We start from the raw sequence: 26,969 nt of genomic DNA on the forward strand, positions 1-26,969 counted from the left end.
CGCAGGGAATGCGGCACTGCTGCCTTCCCTCCAACTCCCCTCCGGACTTCACTCCCCATCTTGTCTGTCTCTGAAAAGCGGAGAAGGGGCGGGGGGTGTCAGGTGTCACCCAGCCAGCCTGACAGCTAATGTTTCAGGGAAAATGGCAGTAAGAATGTCTGTAAAAATAAAAATTGCTTTGTATTTCAGTGTTGCTTACAGGCTCACAGGTTTGACTGTTAATCTTTGTGTTTATTCCTTTTAGATATACATAGTTCAAGTCAGTATTTATCCAAGGCCTTTCTTGCTATATGCTACTTCTCTATACTCTCAGAACTAAAGCGAGCATTGTTAAATTACTGCTTTTTGCTGCAACATAAAAGACCATTTTATTAATTTTTCATGGTTGCAGGTGGATGCATTCTCTTCTTCGTGAAACCCCACCTGGTAATGGAAAGGACGGTTATTTAAGAAATACCCACTTTGCATGTATTTTTCTGCTTGAAATTTGATCAAATGATGAAGGAAGGATTTTGAAGGTGTTTCTGCAGCTCATTATGAATTCTATGCAATGCAAAGTCTCAACTTTATTTTTGTCTCAGAAGAACATGTCTAATATAAAATTCCCTTTTGGCAAGGAAGAGAGATCTTAGGATTCCACAAATCCAAGTTCTTTTGCTTATGGCTATGTCCCAGTTGAAACGTTAGGTTTTCCTTGGAGATCTTTCACAACCAGGAACATGATTCTTTCAGCTTCCTGTGTAAACTGGGTAATTCTCCGGAGACGCTGGGAAATGTGTGGTTCAGCCTGGCAGCACTAATCCAAAAAGACACAAAAGGGAAGGATGAGACCCCTGTGTTTGGAAGCATCAAAGCGTAGAAGCTGGTGCAGTCAGATTTGGTTAATCTGTTAAGGTTTTCTTTATATAAATATCTATACATTTATATTTTTTCTATTTATAAATGCAGAAACTTGAATATTTCAAAATCATGTAACAATACACAATGTATTTCAGTGTCACAGCACTCTCCAAACTATCAAGCTGCAACAAGGTCTTTTACCATCTCATACCAACATACTCTTCATGCCAGTCCCTCTGCTGCCTTCTCCTCATCTCATCCAGGGTGTGTGTTCTCTTTCCTCTTGCTTCTTCCTCCCCTCTCTTCCTCGGCTGCTCTCTCTTCATTGCCTCCCAACCACTGAACTTAACCAGCCACAGCTGCACCTTATCTCCATCGGCCAACCCGCCGCCCCTGAAGCCAGCCCACAGTTGTATATTATCGATGATAATTAACCCAGCTTCATTCCACTACATTTTGGTAATCTCTTGTTCATACGATGGATTTCTTTCTTTTGGGATGTGAAAGGAAAGTAGATCAGCTTGTGATTTTCAGACAGTCATACTTTGTTTTCATTCCTTGTTCAGGGGAATGGGAGAAACAAAATTAATGGTACTTTGTTCTTTGCACCTACAGCTGACAATAAGTAACAGCAATTAAAAAATCAGTTGTGTGAACTAAATATTTTTGTTCACTTAAGAACAAGTGCTGTACTTTTTGTCTAGACCTGGAAAAAAGTAGAGTCCTTTAGCCCCATTTTTTTTCTCTCATGTTAAGTAGTGGTCAGTTTTAATAAGCAACAAGATGCCTTGATTCACACACGTTATCTCTGCCTGCCTTTCCAGGGGCCACAAGCGCAAACTGGATGAAGACGATGCTGCCAGTGAATCCAGTAAAGAATCCAGCAATGAAGATGAGGAAGGAAGCAGTTCTGAAGCAGATGAAATGGCAGCAGCGCTTGAAGCAGAATTGAACGACTTCATGTGACATTCATGCAGAAGGCGGAATTTGTGATGGTATTGTACTCCTCATAAACAGATCGGACTTCAGATGAGTCCCTTATGTCAGTACTCAATGTTTTTCCAAAATGTGTGTGTATATTTTGCAAAGCAACACAAGAGGTGACACATTATTTTACAAAATCGGAAATAGATGTTTTTAAGGTGTTTTACTAAAGGAAAATATACTTTTTTAAACAAAAAAAAGTATTAAATGGGACTTGGTGTGCTATGCCAAAGACATGTTAGGAGCTCTGCAGAACCTTCATATACAGGACAGTGATACAAAGATTTGTGATTGAAGTACAGTAACTTTTTAAAAATATCGCGGTCTGTGGCATATGGGTGAGAGTCTTCAAAAAAAAGGAGGAGATAAAGGAGGTGGAATTGTCTGGGTAGTACAGCAGGAACCTGAGGAACTGGTCATCCTTTTCCACAAATAAATGCTATCAAATATAAAAGGATTTTTAAAATAAATGAACGATTTATATTTGTATAGAAACAGAGAATGTGATATGCAAGCTTTGTGAACTCTGCACTTGACCCACCTGTCATTTGCTTCTGAGATAATACATAATGATCAAAACTCATGGTTTTAAGTTACTTTGTGGAATAGTTGGGTTCTTTAGGGTCATCATTTAGATTTATAACTTTTCTTCTCTGTAACCGGAAATTTAGCACAGCATACTGTTGTGATCCTGTACTGCCATGAGAAGCATATTCACCCATTCGTGTTGTCTTGGAAAGAGCGAGTGCTACTTCAGTCTAGATAGGATTTAATTTCTTTGACAAGAGTTCTGATGTAAAGTTTTTGTATATTCTATTTCATATTTGACCCACAAAACAGATTTTCTTTCATTTAATAAAAATTCATTTTGTACACTTTGTTCCCCTTTCTTGTTCATTTGCTTCCATCAGGTAGAAGGCACTTTTCCGTGTTGTCTTCCCTTTGCTCTGCATGAAAATGATGAAAAACATTGAAGGCAAGTGCAAATTTGTAAGTTCAGGCAGAGGAGAAAAGCACTGGCTCAGAAGGTTTGCTTTTCTGTTGGATGTGAAGTCTGACGTTCTGGTGTTTTCTCTGGTCTCTTTGGCCTCTGAAGGCATCGCAAGAGTTGCTGCTCTGCTGCTGAGTTTCAGAGGGGAGAGCTGTGGTTTATTCTCAATTGCTAGCAACTGCAGAGACAAATCCTTTTAAAAACATGTTTGCAAAAGAAGACTCATTAATTCAGACGTCATGGTTAAAGGGAAGTACTTTCTGGTGCAGAGGTACTTAATTTTGTCACTTAGCAGTAAAACAGAATATTCCAACAGAATCCCAGCTGGTTTACAAATAACAGCCCAGTTTTCAAAGCTTCATAATGGCAATAAGAGGAAGACTGAGAAAATAGGAGAATTTTTTCAGGTTAATACTGCTTTTCCACTTCAGAACACAAGGTCAGCATCTGCAAGACAAAAATGGTGTTTTATGTGGAAAAATGTCAAACTTCATGGACATTTACACAGGTGCCACGTTGTTGAAGTCTACAGTGACCTCCCTGCGGTGGCTCTCTGTGAAAACAAGCAGGGTGTCTCCAGGTGAGTTGCTTTGTATGACAGAAGAAAAAGGCTAATGCTTGTGAAATGGGAAGTCAAAATACTTCTTTTTTTTTTCAGCAACTTAAACGCAGCCTCCCCAGCTACCAGAGGGATGATTCCTTGCAATTAAATATTAAAATGTCAGGAGTTGTGGGGTACGTTTTGTGCTTTTTTAAATCAAACCCTGGTGAAAGAATTTGAAGTAATACCAACTTTTTGGGTTGCTGTGATGCTGCAAATGACCTCACAGCACAGATTCTGGCGGACACCCGCTCTGGCTGCTGCTCCACATGGCAGCATTCAAGCCCTGAATGTGAGCACAGCCAGCGCACCGAGCAGGGCAGCGCTGTTGGCTCAGCCACCTTCCACCTGGGTTCGAGCTGCTCCTCGGGCACCATGTCCCTGCCACGGGAGCTGGCTCGCCGTGCTCGTGGGTCATTCCATACGTGGGAAGTTTGACAAGGCTTTTGGTGTGAAAGGCTGTATCCCCTTCCCAGTTTTATTTTATGGCTGATGCTTTCGGTTTAACTGGTGGTGTGCATGTGTCTGGGCAGGAGTCCTAAAAGCAGTCAGCACTCCACTAGACCCAGTACCATCTGGACCCCTAGGTAAACACGGAGCTTCCTGCCAGGCTGAGCTGCATCTACCAGAGATCTGGTGCCGGCGAGGGCTCCTCTGCCTCCATGGGAGCTGCCAAAACCCGCAGCCGGTACCGCACGCTGAGCTCCGGGCAGGCAGCACACTGCCAAAGCAAAGCCAAGCTACAACTGTTACGACATGGACAATCCTTATTTTGACTTGAATTATTCAGGTAGCTCTAACAACCCCTGCTCTCCCGTCCTTGAGGTGTGGGAACCTAGTAACGGGGGGTGAGGGCAGAGACACCAACCCACTGCTCGCTGCCAGAGCGGTCCGGGGGGTGCTGAGCCTGCTCTCTGCAGGAGCAGGCTCCTGTTCGCTCAGGTAGCTGTATCAAACTGGGCACCAGCCTCTCTGCCTGGGCAGGAGAGAGAAACGGAGACTCTAAATTTAATAGATGAGTTAAATGCCCTGGCTAACCTGCCAGCGAGAAGTCTTGATGTACGAAGTTGCCACTCACTCCCACTAACTTAGGATTTTTTTAACATGCAGGAGCACCCTAGGAAAGGCAGCCAACGTGCTTTGTGAAACGGCTTTTAACTCCTTATTAAGTGACCCACATCTCTTGACTAGTTGTTTTATCCTATGTTCTTGCCCTACTTCCGTAGCCAGCAGGGACCTGCTGCTGGGAAGGGCTCGCAGCACAGAAGCAAGGGCCAGACTGGTGCTGAGGCGGCTGAACTTGCTGGGCAGTGCTGGTCTGCAGGGGAACCAGGCATGGGAGTGAGCACAGACAGGGCACGCAGTGCGCCTGAGGGCGTGCTGCCACTGCTGCGAGGAAGGGCAGCTTCTGAAGGTCCGGCGGTCCTGTAAGAACAGGTAAGGCCAGGCATTTCAGTGTAAAGTTTACTTTTCCCACCTCAGTTTGCTGGCAGCAGTTCTGAAGAGAATGGGAAGACACCGCAGCTCTGTGTAGGGGATGTGGTGGGGTCCGTGATAAAAGCAGAGCCGGGCAGCGGCCAAGCTTTTCCCTTTGTGCGTGTGCTGGGCAGGAGGGGGAAGACGAGGGAACAGTGTCGCTTAGTGCCGAGATGTGAAAAATTCCAAGCATGCAAACACTTCCACTGTCGGGTTTTGTGTGTATGTGGAGTGGGGCCTCAAGTTCTCAGTGTTGGGTAATAACATCCTCTGCGGAGGGTGGAAAGTCTCAACTTCCTTTCTTAGCAAATCCACACACAAACCTGGAGCTACACCTAAAGATTTCTCAGCTCTGCTTAATTTTACTACAGTGAACCGTAAGTTGAGGACAAGTTGGAGAATGAACACGCAGAGGTCCTGTTAGGGAAGTGGATCTCTGCATAGCTGGAAATCAAGCGTGAGAAGTCTCCCAGTTCTCGCTGCCTGCATGCAAGCTTTTATACATTTGTTTTTCCTATCCAATACCACCTTCCATTGTCATTTCAGAAGTGTTTGGAGCCCAGCACCCGGCACAGCCTCCTCTCCCCTCCCCCCAAGGGACGGGAGGCAGTAGTGTCTGGTCCCCCAGGGAGCATTACCTACAGCAGGCTGCTTTGCTGCAGCTGCATACCGTGGGCTCTGCCTGTTGATCTGGCTGGTTTGTTCTGCACTTTCTTTCTAATGAGATCTTCCTTCCTACTCACACATCATTAGTAGTTGTTGTTTTTTCACGTTGTTCTGACTGCACCTGCCTTTCCCCTCCCCATCTGAATCACACCAAAAGACTATGCAGCTTATGCAGCGCCTCTTCTTGCAACCACATCACCTATCAGATCTCCCCATAAAAATTCCAAAACCAGCACTAGATTTCCTTCCCCGGCACAGGTCCGTCAACGGGCTCCTCCTCATCCTGATATGCTGCTGCTCTCCCAGCTGCCAGTCCAGCAAAAGCCTTGGATTCCCCAACCATGAACCCAGCAGATACAGAGGCAGCTCTTGGGCATGGCCACAACGGTAGGTATAGAGTCATGGAATCATAGAATAGTTTGGGTTGGAAGGTCATCTTAGTCCAACCCCTGTGCTATGGGCAGGGACATCTTCAACTGGATCAGGTTTTTCAGAGCCCTGTCCAGCCTGGCCTTGGATGTGTCCAGGGATGGGGCATCCACAGCCTCTCAGTGTCTCACCACCCTCATTGTAAAACATTTCATCCTTATATCTGGTCTGAATCTACCTACTTTTTAAACCCATTCCCCCTTGTCCTATTGCTACAGACCCTGCTAAATCCTGTCCTGTCTCTCCTGTGAGCCCCCGTTACGTGCTGGAAGGTAGCCCGGCTCAGGAACGGCAGGAGGGTGAAGGACATGGTGCTCCACCTGTTGCACACGCAGTCATTACTGTGGTGCTGGAGGCTTCCCCCACCTAGGCAAGTCTCAGTTTCTTCCAGGTGGGAAAGTAGCTTTTCATTCATAGGAAAGTTGTTTTCATTAAGAGTCGTTGACTGGTTTTATTTTATATATATATATGAGCTATAGCAACAGAGCAGTAACAAATAGTGCAGAGAAGTGAAAGCACTGCCTTTTTGCAGGCTATGTGAGTGCTTCCATGTGGAGGGAGGAACATCTTTTGTCTAAGCAAACTTTATTCCTCAGTGTCATAGGGCTCATAACCGTAAATGAAGAAACTCACCTTTGCTTCAGCTCTGGGCTCCCATGAATTGCTCAGCTGGACCATTCCCAGCCCCAGTAAGGTCACTGTCCTGGCAAGCCAGGCCAGCTGCTTTCCCGCATCTCCACTGGGCCCACGTGTACCCCTGTGATCTTTCTCCTCCAAGGAAAAAGAAAGACTGAGCCCTCTGTCATCAGTACATGCATATAAACAGAGAAATTCATGGAATCACAGAATGGCCAAGGTGGGAAGGGGCCTCTGGAGGTCATCTAGTCCAACCCTGTGCTCAAGCAGGGCCACCAACTGTTGGCTGCCCAGGACCATGTCCAGTCTGGTTTTGAGTGTCTCCAAGAATGGCGACTCCACAGCCTGTGCTCAGTCACCCTCACAGTAAAAAGATTTTTTGGTTTCTTTAGGGGATGCGCAAGGGGAAAAAGAACGAGCACAAGGAGCACCATTGCTGTTGCATATGTCATTACAAGCTCCTTGGCTATTCCATGCTGGCCAAGACAGAGGAGGCATAAGGCAGGTGTGGTCCTCACTGTTGTGTTCTTCAAGAACTGAAGTTTTTGGATGACTGATTGACAGAATCCTGTTGTCTTCTGCCAATCCTAGCCACTGTACAGGAGGGTTCCCTACCCCATGCTAAGAAGAGCGTGGATTTTAATACATATGTGATGGTTTTTTGAGCCCCTTCAGATTTTCATGTGGGAACAAGGCTTGAGAAGGATGCCAAGCACTTGGAATGCAGGATTGCTAGAGCTGTGGAAAACCAGAGATGAGCTAAAAGCCAGGGGCCTGGTTTGCACCACCTCTGTTTCTGCCCCAGCCAGTTATGGCTTCACACTTTGTGTTCTTTGTCACTTTCTCATTTTGCTGGAGGAGCAGAGATGACCTGTGGGTTGACCCCAGAGCATGATGCTCAGATGTCCCAACCCAGAGCACCAAGGTCATTTACTTGGCAAGATGGAGCCCAACTTTGACACAGATTCTGTGCAGTGTGCGCCGAGCGGAGGCTGGGTTTGAGGTGTGTGCATTACCCTACGCTGCTAACACGCACTGCCACTTGTAACCCCCCTGGAGCTCTCTCACCTCTGCAGGTCCTGTGCCATGTGCTGCCGCGTTGATGGAGCCAAGCACCTGCTTCAGACAGCTCCCATGGCAGAGGGCATTTCCCCTGTGGGGAATTCTTTGCTCTTTCTACCTCCTGTCCTAATCCTCTTTCCTGACAAGACAAGGAGCCAATCTGGTCAACGTAAGCATGTATGGCACTTCTACATATCTCCGTCCCAAGAAGAAGCCAGACTGACCTAGCCGTTGGGTAGGTTTAGAGGCATTTTAAAGGTCAAGCAGATGGTAAGCAGAGGTAAGAAAAGTGTATTTTAGTGCCGCAGCGATGGGATGGACAGCGGTACCCACAGCTTGCTAGGCGCTGCCCTCTTCCACTGAGCTGCCCTCTGTGAGCTCGGGTGACCCACTGGGAGACTGGGAGGGGGAGGGGGGCCAGGCCTTCCTCCCCACTCACCGCCACTCTCTTCCCCAGGCAAACTGCCGGAGCAGGCAGACAGTAGCCATATCACAAAACCACGTTGGTTTTAACAGGCGATGACAAAAGGTCCATCCTTCTCTAAGTTCGTTGTAGGACATGAGTGATGCAGATGTGTCTCCTCTGCCCCTTCCACATCTGCCACAGGAGGGCTTGGAAAAGCAGATTGCGGCGACGTGTCTCTGCTCACGGGAGCCGCAAGGGAGTAACCCTGGCCAAGGGTGCCTGGACGGGCTGCCCCCTCCTCCCGTTCCCTTCCCTACAGGAGACCAACAGCTCTAAGTCCCCAGGAATGTTTGCCCGCCTTATCTGTCAGATTTTGGGTGTTGTTGCTCTTTCACAACAGGCAAGCTGTTCTCGCTCAAGCACAACCTACCGTCGCTATTGATCAGCTGTCAGCAGCAAAGCCCGCAGGCAGCAGCCTCCTCCTCTTTGCGCTGCCGCTGCCGCAGACTGAGCGCCAGTGCCTTTTGGCAAGGAGTACAGCAAGGAGTCAGAAGAGCTTTTTATCTTCTCAGATCCACGGCTACAGATATGTATGACCCTTTCAGGACGCAAGTATTAAATGTGTCACTTAGCGCCAATATAAATGGTCCTTGGGAAGTTCTCTGTTTTAATTAAGTGGATGAGTTTGGTCCTCGAAGAGCTCAACATGTACTTGGGTGAATAAATGTTTTAATAATTCAATTTTGTCTCTCCTAATCTTATAGCTGCAACCCACAGAAAAGCTTTCTTTTCCTTGACACTGAATACCAAATGAAGAATGCTCCATTTTATTTCTCTGGTTTTTACTTTCTGTCCTTGGATGCAAGCTCTGAGCCAGGCTGTGAGCCCGCAGGGAGCCCCACCACGGGACCACGTGCACAGCAGTCCTGGGCCAGCGCCACAGTGTGCACCAGCAGCCAGCATGGCACACTGCTGTGCTGTCCCTCGGGGGCTGCCCCCACCAGGGCAGGGAGCCCCTCTGAGTGTGTCTCGGAGCAACACCCGCTGTCCTCCAGCATCCCTCTGCTCCACTGACCATCGCCTTCCCCTCGCTGCTGGAAATGGCATTTCAGCTGGCTTGCGTGAAGCACGGTATCACAGACTCACAGAATGGTTTGGGTGGGAGGGGACCCTGAAGAACCCCTAGTTCCAGCCGGCTGCCTCGGCAGGGATGCCCTCCCTGCAGCTAGCCCCCAGCTCAGTAATTCCAGCCACTTTTTGGCATTTTGGTTTTCCGTTGCGCTTTCAATCTCTCTCCCTTTTTAAAATTTAGAAGGCAGCTGAGGAGATAAAAGCAGGCCCCAGGTGGGCTATGGGAGGGGAAGGAACAGAAACTCGGCAGGCTGAACGCATTGCCAGAGGAACTCACCTCTCTGATGGAGGCTACGCTTGGCGTGCATTTCCTCTGAGCAGGCACATCAGCCAAGAAAAGGTATCGGTCCTGCATTTTTCCAGCTCGTGGTACAATGTACAGTGTAGAGGAATGAAACTACGTTGATTAACAATATACAGCTGTGGGCTGGCTTCAGGGGCGGTGGGTTGGCTGCCGTGGGTAAAGTGCAGCTGTGGCTGGTTCCTGCTGAGTAGTTAAATAGCTCTAAGGGGGATGGAAGAGGGGCACTGGGTGAAGAGAGACCTGGAAGAAGCAGAGGGAGGAGAGAGAGCGCCCTGGAGGTAGGAGAGGCAAGGAGAGGGATGTAGCAGAGGCAAGAAGCAGGGTGGACTGGCCTGAAGAGTGTGAGGAAAAAACACGAACAGTAGATGAACTGTTGAAACCTTGTGGGGGGTCAGTGGCCGTGCTGGGGCGAGGCGTGCTAACTACTTATTGAAGTTAACCTGGGATGGGATGGTAAAAGCCTTGCTGCAACCAGTCAGTTTTGAGAGTGCTGTGACAGTACAGTTGTTCCTGATGGCCCTGCGATGGGAACTGCAGCTCTGTGGTGCGTGCCGGCATTGTTCTGCGAGGCTGTGACCAGATCAGCCTGTCTGCACAGGCCGTGTGTTTCTGGGGAAATGGGGGACACGTGACCCACTCTGCCACGCTGTACCCAGCCACTTCTATAAGGCACCACAACACAGGTGTCTGCATGTCACAAACACAGTGTTTGTGCTTTTTTAAAAAAAAGTGGGGTGCTTTTAAGCGCAGGAGGAGAAATCTGGCACGGTGACCAAGGCTGGACACTGTCAGCAGTCTCCCAGGGGAAGGCGAGTGGCAAAACAGCAGTTCATCAGGTCAGAAACTGTCCCCTACGGCAGGTCCTGGGGCTGCTTGCAGCTCAGTGGGGTGGTACCAGCCCCTTGCTATCGCTGTCCTTGCAACTAGAATTACACACGCCATCGAGCAGAGGCCCCTTACTTGCTTCAGTACAGAGGGTGGCTCTGCTCATCTGCACACCCCACCTACCCACAGGTGCCAGCTATTGCAGGGCAGGGCTCAGTGGCAGTCGCAGACTTCTGTGACTCTTATTTTAATTGCCTTCATCTGACATGGGTGAGGCTAAGGCACTAGCAGCTGCAGTGGAAGTGCCAAGGAATAAGTCCGTGAGTAATTCCTGTTTTATCCCCAGCTTATATCATTTACCTCATTATGGTACTGCCTGCAGCCTTCAGCTGCTCTTCACTTGCTCAGTTAATAGATCTCACATGCCTCTGCGCCACGTCCCTGTCTCAGCTAAACTAACTCTGCGCAGGCACACCAAGGGAGCTCGCCGTGCCTGCGGCCAAGGGTTAGCATGCTCGCAGTCCTGCACCTGGGACGCAGCAGCTGCACAAGGAAAATGTAAGGTGTTCAAAGAGCAGCCCCCAGCCACAGCACCCTGCCATGATGCAGCACACGCATGGCGTGAGCAGCAATGCAGAAACGGCTGCTCGTTTCAAAGAGCAAACGCTGATGGCATTGCCCATGCAGGGGGGGAGCCAGACAGACTGAGCTGCACCCCAGCTGCCTCGGCTGCAGCGAGCCCAGGGAAGGGGCATGCAAACAGCCCCCTGCTCCGGGCTCTGGCAGGGCTGGGGGTAGCAAGCCCTGTGCCAGCATGACCCGTATGCTCCATCGCCCCGCGTCCTCAGCTGGAATCCAGGTCTTGGTATTAGGGCACAAAATGGGGGGCTTTGTTCAGATCCTGCCATTGCCTGTTGTGTTGGTGCATGGCCCTAGTGCTGCAGGGGGCTGTGGGACACCACGGGGCTCCCAAAGGGCAGCTCCCACCTGCCGCACGCTGCCGGGGCTCCTGTGCTTTGAACCCTGAAGGCTTCCAAGGAGCCCACGCTGGCTGAGGAGGTGCTCTCTGGCATCTCTGGAAGCTGTGATGGACCACTTTCTGGCTCAGAGGTTGGAATTCAGAACTAATCCAGGATGCTCTTCTAGGTCATTGTGCATGCAAGCCAGTGGTATTTGGAAACCTGGAGAGCACAGAGGAGAGAGTACTTTCATTGCTGAAGAGCTTCCTGATGTAACGTTGAAGGCTCAGCGCCTGCAGCTCCATTGTTACGATGTTCACCTGGCTTCCTTGGAAGTCATTTAGCTAATCAGTATACTTTAATACGTTTGTATCTCTAAACGTAGCTGCACAACTCTTGCAGTGCACTTCTGCTACAAAACTGCTACTAACCCTCTTCCCATTTAAAACTGTAGTTTCTGGCATCTACTAACTACAATAATTTAGTTTGCACTTTAAGAAAATGGAAATTTTTTCCTGTACTCCTTCAAACTTTGCTTCACCAACCTGAAAGTATGTCTTGGCTGCGCTGTGAAACAAGCACAGCACCAGTAAGTGTACCTGGAGATTTTTAAGCTAAGCTCACAGCTTTGTGAGGGTTTATATGAAATTCTGCATGTGAGGGGCTATGAATAATAATAACAGTGCTCTTGAGGCAAGTAGGTGGAAAGGTGTAAACAATGTGAGATTTCCCCACTGGGCTGAAATGAGGCTCCTTCAAGTCTTTTGTGAAATTTCGAAAACTGAAAGAAATGTTTTCTGAGCAGTACATGGACTGCAGTATTGAGAACAGGTTCTTCCAGCGTCAACAAGCAAGCATCCTGCCTCAGAAATTGCAGCCAAGCATTCTCAGAGCAGAGTATCTTTTATATATGTGTGTGTGTATATATATATATATATTCACTCTATGTTCTGGTATGTGAGATAGGGCACTGGAGGATGCATCTGTTTTCCAGCAGAGAGGATGTGAACAATGTATTTTGAAGAGGATTTAGATCTCAAAAATAAAGTCTTGCTATGAAATATTCTATGAAACAAGGAAGCTAGACCAAGACTCGGCAATACTGGGCTGAGAGGCACACAAACCACCCCAGATACCAGCGACTTCCATGTAGTGGCACAAATACAGGGGTCTCACAAAACTCATGAGCATCCGTCATCTTTCAGACAGCTTTTGGCCCCGTAAAGACTACCTGAGATGCAGGCTGAGTGCAATCTCTTTGGGGCAATTGGCCAAATTTCCACTTGCTATTTGCTATCCATTACTCAGGCATTTTGGGCCAAACATTTTAAAGTTTTTTCAGTGTCCTGTAATTGTCAATAAGCAATTCTTCACCAGTGTTTGCAAAGGTTCCAGGCTGCCTGGCTAGCTGCATTCACACGAACCAGCTAATCAAAGCGGTGGTGTGTCCTGCTTGCGCCTGCCGCTCCAGGGTCTGTCCAGGCCCCCGGCTGCAAGTCAGTGTGGTCCCTTGTGTCAGCCCAGGCCAGGCCCCGTGTCAGGGTCGGTCTCAGCACAGGCTGGGGGTGAAGGGATGCAGAGCAGCCTGCGGAGAAGGACGTGGGGGTGCGGTGGGCAAAGCGCTGGATGTGACCCAGCAGTGCCCACAGCCCAGAAAGCCACCTGTATCCTGGTGGCATCACCAGCAGTGGGGCTGGCAGGTGGAGGGAGGGGGCTGTGCCCCTCTGCCCGGGTGAGACCCCCTGCAGTGCGGGGGGCCCCAGCACAGGACAGACATGGACCTGTCATAGCGGGTCCAGAGGAGGCACAGAAATGCTCCGAGGGCTGCAGCAGCTCTGCCGTGAGGGAAGGCTGGGAGAGCTGGGGTGGCTCAGCCTGGGGAAGAGAAGGCTCCGGGGACACTCACTGCAGCCTTCCAGCACGTAACGGGGGCTCACAGGAGGGATGGGACAGACTTTAGCAGGGGCTGTAGCGATAGGACAAGGGGGAATGGCTTTAAACTAGAAGACGGCAGATTCGGACTGGATGTGAGGAGGAAATCCTTGATGATGAGGGTGGTGGGGCACAGGTTGCCCAGAGAGGCTGTGGGTGCTCCATCCCTGGCAACATCCAAGGCCAGCCTGGCCGGGGCTCTGAGCATCCTGATCCAGCTGAAGGTGTTCCTGCCCGTGGCAGGGGGGCTGGGCTAGATGGCCTTGGAAGGTCCCTTCCTACACAAACCATTCGGTGATTCTATGACAAGCATCAAGACCTTGGAGCTGAGCTGCTGCACCAAGTTGATTTGAAAACTAAATTTTGAAAATATAAAAATAGGCTTTTAGCAGCCTGCCTGACAGAGGCAGAGATGCTGTGTGGGCAAGCTGTTCCAGAAGATGGCTGTGCAATGGTTATTAAGAGCTGTACTTCAATAACAACAGTGCTGGGAGGTTTCCTTATTAGAGTGATAAGCAAGTTTCGATTTCTTCCTCACCGAGACCTGGAGGCAGCGCTGTGCTTGGTTAGCTCTGGTGCATTATCCTCTAACAGCTAAGCAATATACTTCACTTGAAGGATAAATAATAGAGTGTTTTCTCTCTCTCCCCCTTGCTCCCCCTTTCAGAATAGCATCTTCTATTGTTGGTTATTGTCATTATCATCTAATTTCCCCAACCACTGCTTTAACAATCATTTCCTAGCTTCTAGGCATTAAGCAAAGATTGCTGCAGCATAATTAGATTAATTTAGAGACTGACTTTGAACAGCATAATTGATTTGAATTTTATTCTGTTTTCTCTAGCTACTTCTTTCACTAAAAATCACAATGTGGCCAGGCCTGTGAGCCCAGGCATGGGCTCAAGTCTCCTGCAGGCAAAGCCCCTGTTAGTGGGAGTCCCACCTCGTGAAGGGGGTACCTTCAGCCCTGCTCCATGGCCCCCACCTCCAGGCAGGGGTCCCCACTGGGCTTTGTACCCCTTCCTTCTGCCACCCTCTGCAGGGCTTCAGGTGCCTGAGAAATCAGAAACCAACTTGCTCCTCGGGCATCACTGTGGGGCTCAGGCTTATTGTTGCTTGTGGAGGAGAAAACGAGCTGCGGAGGAAGCAAGAGCCAGGGCCAGGGTGGCGGTGGCGGCACTGCAATTGCCTTTTCACGGTGAGGACTGCAAGCCCTGCTCTCGGGCCGTTTGGCAGGGACCGCTCAGGCACAAGGACGAGGGGTCCCATTCGTGTGAAGGTTCCAAAGGCTGCTCCTGGGGCAGCACTCACCCTGCCTGTCACTGCCCTTCGCAGCTCTGGCGGTGCTGCCCGCTCCTCCACCGGGCTCATCGGTTCTCCCCTGCTGCAGCTGGGCCTCCACAAAGCCCCAGGGGTCGGGGTGCCAGCATGGCAGATGGTGGCCTTCACAAAGGGAGGAAGGCCAGGGAGCTGAAAAGCAGCACATTATTTCCTCACCCGCTGATAAGCACTGCCACGTGCCTCTGCATCCTGCAAGCTGGTGGGACCGAGGTGACAAGTGTCCCCAGGCAGCAGCCCGTGGGGCTCTGAGGGACCTCATGCTGCACAAAGGGCTTTGTTTTCTGGCACAGCAATGTGCACATGCTGCGGCACGGGGCACGGGTGCTGCTGCCCACCTGGCTGTCCCCACGGGGAGCCTGCTCTGGGGGCACTCGGCAGGCTTGGCTCCAACGCCATGGTGGCATCTCCAGGCATTTAGCTGTGTTGCTACAGTACCCGGCACAGGACGCGATGCGCCCTGCTGTGATTTCTTACCGAGTTTTGATTCCCTCTGTCTCCTACCCACAGGCACAGGGCAGGGATCACCCCACAGATGATGCTGTGTTCCCCAGGCTGCCTTGCCGGGTCCTTGCAGGGGACACTTCCCAGGGATCCCCAAAACAGGCTTCCCGGCTCACCCCCAAAGCTGGCTTTTCCTGTGCACATCTGCTCTTGATTTTTGTCATACATCTTCACCAGTTGTTAGGGAATGAAAAGCCTTGGGGTTTTAATTATAAAGTAGATCAATTCAGCCGAGCAGTGTGGCTGCAGCCTGTCCTCCTGGGTAGCTCTGAACTCCCAGTGCCACCTCAGCCCCCCTCGGCTGACCACAGGGGTTTGCAGAGGTGCTCAGCATCTGCCCTTCCAGGTGTGGGAAGGGGCTTGTCTGGGACATTCAGGCAGCGGTTACCCCAAGACAGACCTGCGCAGTACTAGGTACAATCCCTGCATGAGTCACTCAGGCTTGCAAATATTGCCTGTCATGACTTACAGTGGATGGGGTTTTTGAATTCCTGCCAAGCCCAAGGCTGCCATCCCACTAATCTCAGCAAAGCCGAGATGTCCCTGCCCTGTGTTTGGAGAGTTAAATGCCAGCACTCCCAGTCTGACAAGCTTTGCCCCCAAGTGTGCCACTAACAGCACAGACCCTGGGATGCAGCACCCCATCCTTCCCAGCTGATACTGCACCCCGTCCTTCACAGCCAGGGCTTCAACCCTCTGCAGCTGCTCACAGGAGCATCTCCACCAGCCCCCCGGCCCCGGGCCTGGCAGCACTCACACTGCAGCTCCAGGCACTGCCTTGAGCAGTGAAAGCCCAGCGGTAACAAGCATGGGCTGCACCAGAGCCGCACCGGCGCTGTAGGGTTGCCTGTACCAGCAAAGGCGCCCGCAGACCGCCCACGCACGTATGCCCGGCTCTCGTATCCGTGCGTGGCAGTGTGCTGCTGTGGTCGCACCCCATCGTTCCCTCGCAAAGCAGGAAAGGAGAGGGAAAGGGGTACAGCTGTGTGACCGCTTCCCACTGTGCCAAGGAACAGCGGTGCTGGAAGTGCTGTTGGTGCCAAGGGCTTCAGACTCCTGTCCTTCCAATCGTTTTGGAAAAAAAGCAGTGACGCTGCCCAACTCCAAGCTCTAACATCCAGTCCCGAGAGGCCCCAGCTCCTGGGCCTGCCAGCAGCCTGGCATCCTATTTCCAAAGGCATTGAGGACAGCAGGGATGGAGACAAGTCACCCCCCACTGCCCAGCAATGCAGGGCATCCCCTGGAAAAATCGGCTGCTCCTCAGCTGTCAGTAGCCCCAGCTGCAGACATCAGCCCCAGGGCGCATGCACCCTGCGGCACTGCCGCCTGCCAATGCCATGATGTGGCAAAACACCTGCACCGGTGTCTTCCCATACCAAACTCTGCATGTGCAGTTGCAGCTGGAGTTCATGTCCTTTAGCACATAAAGGCCAGGATCATTGTAGAATTGTCGCTACAAAGCACATAATTGTTTTAACCTACTCCTCCTGCTCAGTGTTCTTTTGTAATAAATTTCTCAGTGGTTTGTTGAGTTAGTGGAAAGAATCCAAAATGAAGACATTAGCCATTTCCTTAGGGTGATGTTTCGCTGGAGTGGCCCCCACCAAACTGCTCTCCAGGAAACTAATCCTCCCCATAGCTGAGTGACAGCTTTTAGGGGTCAGCTTTGCCAGCTTTTGCTAACTTTGCTGCTTGCACTCCACCAATGCCAGGACTGTCACAGCCACAGACACGTCAGTCTTTTGTGGCTCTTCAGCTCTCAGGCTTTGGTAGGAGATGCACCTCTGTGATCAGCTCTAATCACGTGCCTTTGGGGCTTTGCCCCTAGCTTTCCAGCTTCTCCCTGGCAGCATAAAGCCAAGAAGAGAAAGGAACTCCAGAAGCGATGCTGCCGGGCCCACCCGGCGCCCCTACCTTAACACCAGAACCCCTCTCCCAAGTGGTCCATGTGGCTCAGCCATAGTCACACCTCCCGTCGCCGAGGCAGAACTGGGCAGGGTTGATGTAAATCACTGAGACGATGCCTCTCTTTCCCTTGCTGAACAGGCTGATGTCTCAGTCCTCAACCTTGGCTGTTGCTTTTTAGCACCTCGCTAGGCAGCGGACCTGCTGCAGCAGCTGCCCCCAGCTGGCCCCACAGACACCCAAGCCTTCCTCCTGAGGCATCGCATCAGCAGGGCGCAGGCACACAACAGCAGGGCAGGTGGCTCATGCCCATCACAGTGCCTTTCCCAGTGCCTGGAAAACTTTATCCCTCTCCCATGTATTCCTCTTCATTCTCCTCCATATCATCGAGTTGCGGTCCCCTTTTCACATGCATGCACTTTCCACGCAGACATGAAGATTACGCAGGCTGTAACGACTGGAAGATTTCTTTTCCCTCCTCCACAAATATCTAAACTTATCCCTAACTACCTAGCTAATCTGTCTGTCAGATCCAAGTGTCCCCAGCATTTTGGGGGTGTTAGGGTTTGGGATTCTAATTCGGGCTTATCTAGAGAAAACATTGAAAGGTCACTGCATTTTCCCTCAGCCAGAAAATGAAGCTGAAAGCCGCTCAGTGCTCCTGTAGGAACGTACCGCCAAAACCAATGCCTACCTGCAAACCCAGTGTGACTAATCTGCATCTGAAAGAGTTTTATGTAAGTATTGTTTTACTTTTAATGTTCTCTTTACTTTTCATCCCTTCCTTAAATCCCACCAAAGGCAAGCTTTCTCACAAGATGATGTCTTGGCATTTTCACTCTGATATTGGCTTCCTAATGGCAGCAGGGGAATAAACCAGTAGATTAAACTGTCCGATCAATTGCCCTCCTGCCTGTATTACGTGCATTATTTCCCACCATACCGTTACACTCTATGATCATTAACACAGTGGGTGCTGTTAGACAATGAAAGCCAGCAGTGTGCTAATAAAAGGTTTAATGAATAACATGATATCCTTACCAATAGCTATGGAAAAGTTGTTTTAGGGAAACAGGAACCGTGTGGTGGGGCACTTCGTACATGAAAGAGGGTTGTCTGCGCTAATAAGCAAATGCTCCTTTATTGCAGGGCTGACATTTCAGCACCAGCCCAGGGAGAAAACTGAGCTGGAGGGAAATATCCCCTTGGATCAGAGAGGTGGACGGAGCAGACGTTACCTCCCAGCAACTCGCCTTCTGTGCTTAACTGCTCAGCAGGACATTAAAGCCAAGAAATTTAACAAGCATTTTTCCAGTTTCAGCACTGCCAGGTTGCTAAGCCATAGCATCACTCTTTCCTCCCTAAATTTGCCATGCAAACCTTACCAGCTGCTCTCCTCTGCCTTGCAAAACAGGACACAAACTGCGCTTCTTTCTGAAGAGCAGGTCCGCCTCGCAGCTGCCCAGTTAGGGCATCTTGTTCCCAGTTGACACCCTTACCCGCTGGCACCCTCGTCCTGGCCAGGCTGAGGATTCCTGTGGGCAGGTGCGGGGCGGGCTGGCTTTGGCACAGCTGGGTGTGCGGGACGGGGAGCGCCCTTCAGCACAGCTCATCGCCTGAGCCCGGCAAGGCGAGGGCTGCCCTGTGGGAGGTGGCGGGTGACTCGTGCCCGAAGGAGTCCCACAGAGAGCGAGCAGCAGCTGAGCAGCCGCGGGCAGGGCTGGGGCACGGGGGCAGCACCGGCCAGGGTCTGTGACCCGCTGCCTCGGTGCTGCCGGCTGACGTCCCCCTGGCGAGATGTGGGGGGCCGGGGGAGGGCAGGCAGCACCGGTGACTTCTGGCTGGGCAGCCGAACCTGCCCGCTGCCGGCTGCCTTCTCCTGCACGCTTTGCAGGTTTTGCACGGGCCAAGCGAAGTTTCTTTCATTCCGTCCCTGGTGAGACCCCTGCGCGAGCAAACAGAACAGCATTTGCTGCCGGGAAGGGCCTCCAGCCTGGCCTCCTCCTTTCTTAGTTTCACCTGTTTCTTTATGTTTGCTTTGAATTTGCCAGTGAAGTCCCTTTATCTACCTTACGTATAGGTTTTATGTATTTCAAGGCTATTCCTTTGTTCTCAGGCTGTACTTGTCTCTTAATCTAAATAATCTAATACGTTTTGAAGTCTTTTCATTCTTCCTTGTAAATCAAACGTTGGACCCTGATGAATCCATTTGCTGCACTGATCTGAATTCCCTCCCATTTATCAGATCTTCTTCATCTCACAAAGAAATGAACTGGCTCTTCCAGGCGTGCCTGAGAAAAGATCGTATCTGTGTTTTCCAGCCTCATTAGATGTTGCTCTGGCTGCCTTACCTTGCTGCCCCGCATTGCAATTACAGTCCCCTAAGATTCTTTCCATGTCATTTCTTAACAGGTTTGTCTGATTGTGCGTGTCTTAGATTGTTATTTCCCCTTGTGATTCAGAATAGCTTGTCATTTTGACTGGATTTTATCCCATAAATGGTATCTCATTTTCTCACTTTCTTCCTGTATTTTTTATCTGGACAAGTTCTTTCCTATTTTTTTCATGTCTCTTTTCTATTAGTAATCTCCCTCAATTTAATGTATCTGGGACTTTCATTAATACGTTCTTTATCCTCTACTTTAGATAATTAGTAAAGGCATAAAAGAACAGATGCACATTGTTTAACAAATGTCTCTGCTAGTGTCCCTGCTGACCTGTAAGTAATTACCAAAACCATTTGTTTATAATATTTAATTTTCTTTTTAGAAGATGTGATCATCTCTTAACCCTAGTAAGTGATGCTGAGATGAAGATTCAATGGACACTCTCATAAGATATTCTACGAGTGACTCCAAACATAGCACAGGGAGGCGGCCGCGTGAGACAGCCATTGCAGGCTCCGGTGTCTGCAGGATCTGCGTTACAGATGTTATTTTCTCAGAGCTGTTTGTTTTGTAATTTTGCTGTTATCTATTAACCTTGACAAAAAAGGATGCTCAGAAAGACATGGCATTTCTGTGCTTTGCATTATTGACCCTTTCTTTTTCTTTTTTTTTTTTCTTTTTTTTTTTTTTTTAGTTAAATTCTGTGGCTTTGGAAGGACATTACCTTTCAAAGGAAAAAGTAGACTGTCTTCCTTCTGTGGCAACCTACCAGACTACTGGAGACGAGAAATTACTTTTTCTGGCTTCAGAAGCTCAGCAAAGAGCTTTCACGATTATTTGTGTTTTCAGTGAAATTAGTCAAAAATCTGGCCTAATGCTGACTGCGTATGGAATCACCCGCATGAAAGATAAAATCCTGGTTTTCACAGCATAAATCAGGGTTCTGCTTTTTGAAGCATAATTCAGTTCTTCCAATAACTTATGGGAAAATGATTGGTTTCCTCTACATTTTTCCCTGTTTCAAATCTTATGTACAAGAATAAAAAAAAAAAAAATTCGCAATGCACTGTGAGCACCCTGTCCCAGAACTGCAAATATAGGTCATTAAACCCATGTCTTCAAGAGGAACAAATTATCCCTGTTTCCCCATTGACCTTTGTATTTTCCTAGCTGATGGACAAGCAGTTGCTCTCACATTGCTCTAGTTCCTCTTCGTGCCTCTCCGCAGCACTCCCTTTGCGCCCCCCACCCTTCACACCACCATGAGTGTCCCCAAGGCTCCCAAGAGCTGCACGAGAGGTGGCTGTTCTTTGGCTGGGGCTCAGGCCATAACCTGCCTGGAGCAGGAGATTAGGCCTCTTCTGAAAATCCTGCACAGCTCTTAACGACCTTTAACCTTCTAGAAAGCCTTGGGCTGTGCCACGTTTGCCATGTTCAGCTGTGATACAAAGGGCGTAGTGGCCAACGCTACTGGAGCCCAGCTGGGCTGCGCTGACTCTCGCTGTTTGGGGGGAGAAGGTCACTCTCAGGCCCCTAGGATGCTCCTCCCCACCCTGATACTGAAGGACTTTGCAAAATCTCTAAGTCTTTGCAAATCAATTCCTTATCAATATTTCTTTTAATAATGGTTTTCTCCCTGCTGACTCAGAAACAGCCTAAACCAGCCACACGTCTCACGCCACCATAGCTGGCTGTGTAAGCAGCGTACCTACACCACACCTTCCCTCTATCTGTTTTGCTTTGTGATGGAATATTTTTCCATGCAGCCACTCAGCAACAGTTTCACTTCAGTTGTAAATAGCATTGCAGAATTGCTCATGCAAACGCTGTAAAAAAGATGGTTTAAAGTACATGAAGGTCTCAGCTGAGCAATCGCTGCCTGCACAGATTGTTGTACTGACACTAAGTAGCTTTGTAGGCCCTAAACCAGCACCAAACATTGCCAAAGCAGGCCTGATTTGTTCCTGCAAAATCAAACTTGCAGCAAAAACACAGTGTCAGAAGTGCCTTGAACTCATCTCAGATAAACGAGGACACTGACCACACATTCCAGTGGCACAGGACTGGCGGTGGGCAATGAAGTGCCCCGCAGGGTCCGTGCCTTGGTGTCAGCCCCTAATTACATAGACTGAATGGATTCGTCTGGAAAAAAAAAAAAAAAAACAACAAAACCGTCGGGGGTGGGGGGGCTGGGGGAAGAAAAACAAACCACTAAACCAAACAACCCTTCTCACTCAATGGGTGGATATTTCCTGCTGAAGGAGATGGCTAAGCGATAGTGCACGGTTTTGCTAGTGCAACTTGACCTTTTTGCTCATTTTTTGCTCATTTCCCCCTGGTAACAAGCAAAGCCAATTAATCTCAGATGGTGAGCCAATGAGTAACGGTTCTTTTTAGGAGCAGTCATGTCATATGCTGGCACATATGCCAGCGCTTTCTTTAGCTCTATTAATCGTACAGAGCCCAATGACAGTTTAGTAGATTTTGCCGTTCAGTAATTCATCCAGTGATTTCAGATGGCTTAAAGCAGATCTTGCACAGGAAGGCAAGACTAAACAACAAAAACTGAAGATTTGTCCATCTTTTAAAATAATGATTATACAGCACTAGTGTAAAAACATAAAAGAAAGCTTCATCTTAGCCTTGAAAAGTGGTTTTAAATTATGTAAGCTGTGTGTTATAACACAGAACCCTCAAAATATGTACTACAAAATCACAAGCACCTATACCTATAACACATTTCCCCAGAAGAGTTTCTGAGCATTATCGATGCTTTCTCCTATTTCCCTTAGCATAAAAGAGAAGCAAAATGTAATTGCACTGAAGAAGGAACAGCAGAGAACAGTGTTGCTCCCACTGGGCTAAGAAACCACTTGGTGCCTGGCTGTCTCCTGGCTGGAGCCCACCAGCCTGGGGCATGGAGGGGCTGCAGGCAGCGGGGTCTGCTCTCTGCCGGCACTCCCGGGGGTACCTGGGGCCAGCCACAGCTCCGCCGTGCCTCTGCTCTGCTGGGACCAGCTCCTGTTTAAGGGCTGCCTGAGCTTCTGGCTGCAGCGCTAGTCTTGCCCCGATGGGCCAAAGCTTTTTCTTGATGCGGTTCTGCTCCGGTGCTGGTGCTGCTCTGGCTCCCGGCCAAGCCCTTGCCGGCTCTGGCTGACAGATGAGCCCTGCCCGCAGCTCCCACTTGCCTTCCTGAAGCCCACTGCAACTGCCCAGATCCTCACGCTGGTTCCATCTCCGCTTCCCGGAGGCAGGAGCCCCTCGGCACCGTGCAAGCAGTGGCACAGGCAGCCCCGCACACCCAGCTCTCTGTCCGTGCCTGGTCCTGCCATGAGCAGCCCCGTCTGCTCAGCCCGGCGCACCATACCCGGGCTGCCAAAACTTTCCTTGGGAAACAAAACGACACTGTCAGTTGAAGCACAAGCTGGAAAACCAGCCACGCTGCACACAGACCTGCCTAAACCCGCACCGAGCTTCACCCCCAGCTCTGCGTAGCTTAATGACTGGTTTGATTGGAAATCTATATCCACCTGCCTCTGAGGTGCCATCTCTCCCAGCTAGAGGCTGCCTTGAGAATGCAACTGCTCTCCTTCGCACACCGTTTTTTTCATTGCTCACATGTTCTTCTTTTCGAAAATAATAAAATATTTAAGCCAAAAGGAAGAAAAGAAATGGAAACACATTCACTGAGACTCCGCTGACATGCTTCGCCTTGCACGCCGGCGGATGGCATTCTCTGCTTACCCCCACGTCGCTTGCCGGCAGCACGCAGCTGCCTCATCGTTTCTCTTGCAAACATGAACTGCTCCTCCGGATGCAGGGGGCAATCGCTGGCTGCTCCTCACTGGGATGGCATTGTCTGCCAGGGTCTTACCAGCGCCAGAGCAGTTTGCACTTTAAAACACCGTGCATGTGCAAGGGCTCTGCTGGCCTGGAGGCAGGGAAAGGAGAGCAGTGACCACAGAAAGGGAGACTTTTTAAATGCAGTTGGTAATTTTGCATTGCACTACGATGCTGTGCACACAAAAATTCCTGGCCGGTCCGTCACTCCCCCAGACAATGTCGGGAGCTGCTCCGAGGCAGGCTGCCAGCAGCTGCTGCCTCCTAGTCCGCGGGAACTCTTTTAAGACAAGCGGTGAGCACCTCGGGAGGTTAACAGCCAATTTGCTGTATCAGTTGCCCTGGCAGCCCGATAATTACAAAGGTGAAAGCTGAACCGGGAGATCCAGGAGGGTTTCTGACAGAGGCAGGCAAATTGGCTTTCAACAGGTTTCTGACTCCTGTTGTAGAGCACCTTCATCACCCACAAAAGAGCTCTGCAACTGAGCAGTGACCCAATTATTAAATGCTGCTCTCAGAGGCCCTGCCTCTTGTTTGCTGTTTAATGTCTTTTTGGTAAATTCTGCTTTAAAGTAATTTTCTTTCAATTTTCTTGAATCCCTATTCTTGATCTGCGCTTATGCCAACAGCCGTTGGGCTTTGTCTATACTGAGTCTGGAAATCATTCTCTCCCCTCTCCCTAAGCCAACCATGTTCAAACACGGTGCTCATGGAGAGGTGCTAATGTGTTTTCCCAGGCCTCTTCAGACACGATTTAAAAGCTGGTAGTTAAAAGCATAAGTAGAAAAATGCATTTCAAAAAGGATACATTTCTCTCCCACTTATTTTTTTTTTAAGCAGAACTATCTAATTTTCTCTGAGAAACTGAGCCAGAGCTCATTTTACTTTGTGCATACTTGGTTATAGCTGAGTTACAATTTAATTGCAGATGTATTTTATCTTTTTTAATATTTTTTTTTCAGTTCACCCCTGTTTAAAGATCTGTGATCACTCTTCTTCAGATTTTACCTGGGTCATCTAATGTCCTCTCCACCTCTGGATCAGTAATGTGAATAACGTGTTACGAATAATGAAACTGCAAGTGGTAGGTTCCATTTGAAAAATGGTGCCTTCCATTTTAGAAATAAAATATTTTCCTGATTTTTCACAGTCCAATGTTTTCTGTAATATCCACCTCTTTGGGCATTCTGTTCTTTCTTCTGATTAACTCTTTCAGACCATCCATTTTTCTGTCTGTAACTGTAGTTTCCTGCTCAAGCGTTATCTTGGTGTTCAGTTTTCTGCAGAAGAATGCTATTTTATGGTCACGTTTGCAACTTGCAAAGATGCAATAACCCATTCTCTCTTACTAGGCTGGAAGTTTGGCGCTTACTTCTTCGTTTCACTGTGCACCTTTGAATGTGCCAACACTATTTTTCCTGGGGATGAAGCTCCTCTTCTCTTGCACTCCCCCAGCCATAGTTGCCCCCACCCCTCTCCAGCTTCCTGGTACACTGTGCTGAGGGGTCAGGCCAAGCAGCCATAAAGTGGCACTTGTTGTGGTGATTTTTCTTATTTCCGTACCTGCCTTTAGCCTCTGGACATAGACCATGGCTTCCCTTCCTATCCAGCCGTTTGAGTCAATGTGCTGGTGACTCACTGCTGTCCCACCATGGCCAGTCCAATGGACCTGGACAGGGCTTGGGCCATGCTGGCGCTTGGCACGGTGCCTGTCAAAGCCCAAGCATCTCATGCTGCCGGAACCAAAGCGCTTATGATGAAAAAAAGAAGACAACTATATGTTTAGATGTCTAAATCCTGACATTAAATTTATCAGCTTAACTCAGCCCTCACTGACACTCCTCCCACAAGAGGCAGGTCTGAAGATAACTTCCAGGGTCTGGTGAAAAGTTAAGCTGCAAATGTTGTGCTAACGCCTTCCCTGAGACTAGTTTGATTCAGGTTCTTGGATATGTTCAGCCTGGAATAAAATAGATTGAACTTGCATATTAAACACTTTCTAACACAAAGTGGAACAGTTTGGAGTGAGTGCCATCTGTACAGCCTAGCCTGGAAGTGATGGGGAAGCATCTCCTGCAGTCCCTGCTTCTCTAGGCTGCTACCCAGAGCTGCCTGGCTCTGCAGGAATGTCCCAGGGTGACAACTGGGGACACACATCCACTGTCCCCATTAAGGTGGCTACAGGCCACATGTGCGAGTACGTATTTCTCATTTGGTAGCTAATGACCTGTAATTCGTACGCAAGAAAGAGCTACTGCAAAATATTTGCAGATAAAAATAATTTTCTTGTATGCTGCAGTAAACTGCATGGGTTTGTATCACGAATAGTGAAGTGCTGGGGAGGGCACCTTAAGTATAACCTTTTCACACAGGTGTCTGTTGTTTGATAATGGTTGAGAGGATGTTGTCCTGGAGCAAAAAACACGTGGTTTGTTTGTTTCTGTCAGAAATTTACTGAGTTAATTTGCTTCCTGCATATGAACATGTTCATGCTCCTGGGCAATTGCTGTATTATTATAAATTGATTAAGTAGTAGGATGGAAAAAGCATTTGGATAGATGTTGCTTAATGTGCAGAACATATAACAATCTTGAGCTTTATTATGCTGCATCTTTTTAATTGATACCCCAGCTGAAGAGTTTCTTTTTCCCACTGCCAAGCTAGCTGCTAGATGCTGTAGCACTGCAAGGTTATGTCTGTCCAGCAACGGGGCTCTGGTACATGATGCTCCTCTGATCTACCAGGGTGGTTTCTCTCTAGAGCTTCAGGTCGGGGAGCAGATTAACAACAGCTGGTGGTGCCATGAGTTCCCACTCAGATGACTGGGACCCTCAGCCCCAGCTGTGGGAGGTCGTCTTTTCCCCTACAGCAGTGTCCCAGTGTCCCAGGCAGAATGACCTGTAAATTAACTGGAGGGTGAGGGTGGGTGGGAGCTGGTGATGTGGAATCTGTTAATTCGGTGATTACAAGTTCTGCAGAGTGCAGGGAAATGGGAAGGTTTTAGCAGCAAGGGGAGCAGCACAATGAGAAACACACACAGAATTGGTATAATTCCGTGGTGCAAGCTCAGAAAAACCTGCTGACTTCAATGGGATTAGAGCACAGCATGGCACTCTTTCCAACAATAGAGAGTGAAATGAGAAATAGCATCTTTGGTAATATCACAAAAAAACCCCAAGTAGATATATTTCTCTTAACTAGAAATTATGATTAACTGTGGCTTTTATTGGAATAAGCCTCAGAAAGACAGGTCAGAGAAAAAGCTGTAGCCCTGGAAGGCAGCTGTGTTGGGGTTGTCACCTGATAGCAAACCCAAGGGCAGCTGCTGCAGCTACTTCCAGCCCTCTCAGGCAGCAAGGTCTGAGCCTCAGGTCTCTGCAGTAGCTTGCTGAGCACCCGCACTGCCCCCGCAGCTCAAGGGGCACACCATGGGCATATCATGGGCACCGTGTCTTCTGTGCTGCACTGGGGTAGCTTTTTGTCATAGCAAAACTTAAATGCCTTGTTTTGTCAGTGTGTCAGCTTCAGAGATAGTGGGTGCTAAGAGGTTAAAATGGAATTGTTTACTATATTAAAAAAAAAAAGCCTACAAAAAAGGAAACTGGGGAGGAAAAAAGAAGATGGATCTCGTTGACCTACAACCTGCTTTGCTTACAGCTTAGGAGCCCCATGGAGAATAAGGTAAGTGTGTCTCACTTGTACTGCCTTGAGAAAAATCAGGGGGTTTGAAATGTTACTGTTATCCAGAAAGTG

At 49.1% G+C, this 26,969-nt stretch overlaps 1 protein-coding gene and 1 long non-coding RNA gene across 2 annotated transcripts in view; both read left to right on the plus strand.

Moving 5' to 3' along the window:
* The window catches only part of CTDP1 (CTD phosphatase subunit 1), a 110,614-nt gene extending 107,915 nt beyond the window's left edge, over nt 1-2,699 (plus strand). Inside the window, exon 13 of the mRNA XM_056331231.1 lies at nt 1,665-2,699. Within this exon, the coding sequence (XP_056187206.1) occupies nt 1,665-1,806 (142 nt within the window). The 3' untranslated portion in view covers nt 1,807-2,699. The remainder of the gene's footprint in view (nt 1-1,664) is intronic.
* A 6,760-nt stretch (nt 2,700-9,459) lies between these two features.
* Nucleotides 9,460-20,118, plus strand: LOC130146382 (uncharacterized). Its single transcript, XR_008820883.1, has 3 exons — nt 9,460-9,562; nt 17,618-17,726; nt 19,759-20,118. It is a non-coding gene; the product is annotated as an uncharacterized LOC130146382 (long non-coding RNA).
* Nucleotides 20,119-26,969: the final 6,851 nt, after the last annotated feature.

This window comes from Falco biarmicus, chromosome 3, assembly GCF_023638135.1.
Source record: "Falco biarmicus isolate bFalBia1 chromosome 3, bFalBia1.pri, whole genome shotgun sequence".
Taxonomy (NCBI): Eukaryota; Metazoa; Chordata; class Aves; order Falconiformes; family Falconidae; genus Falco; species Falco biarmicus.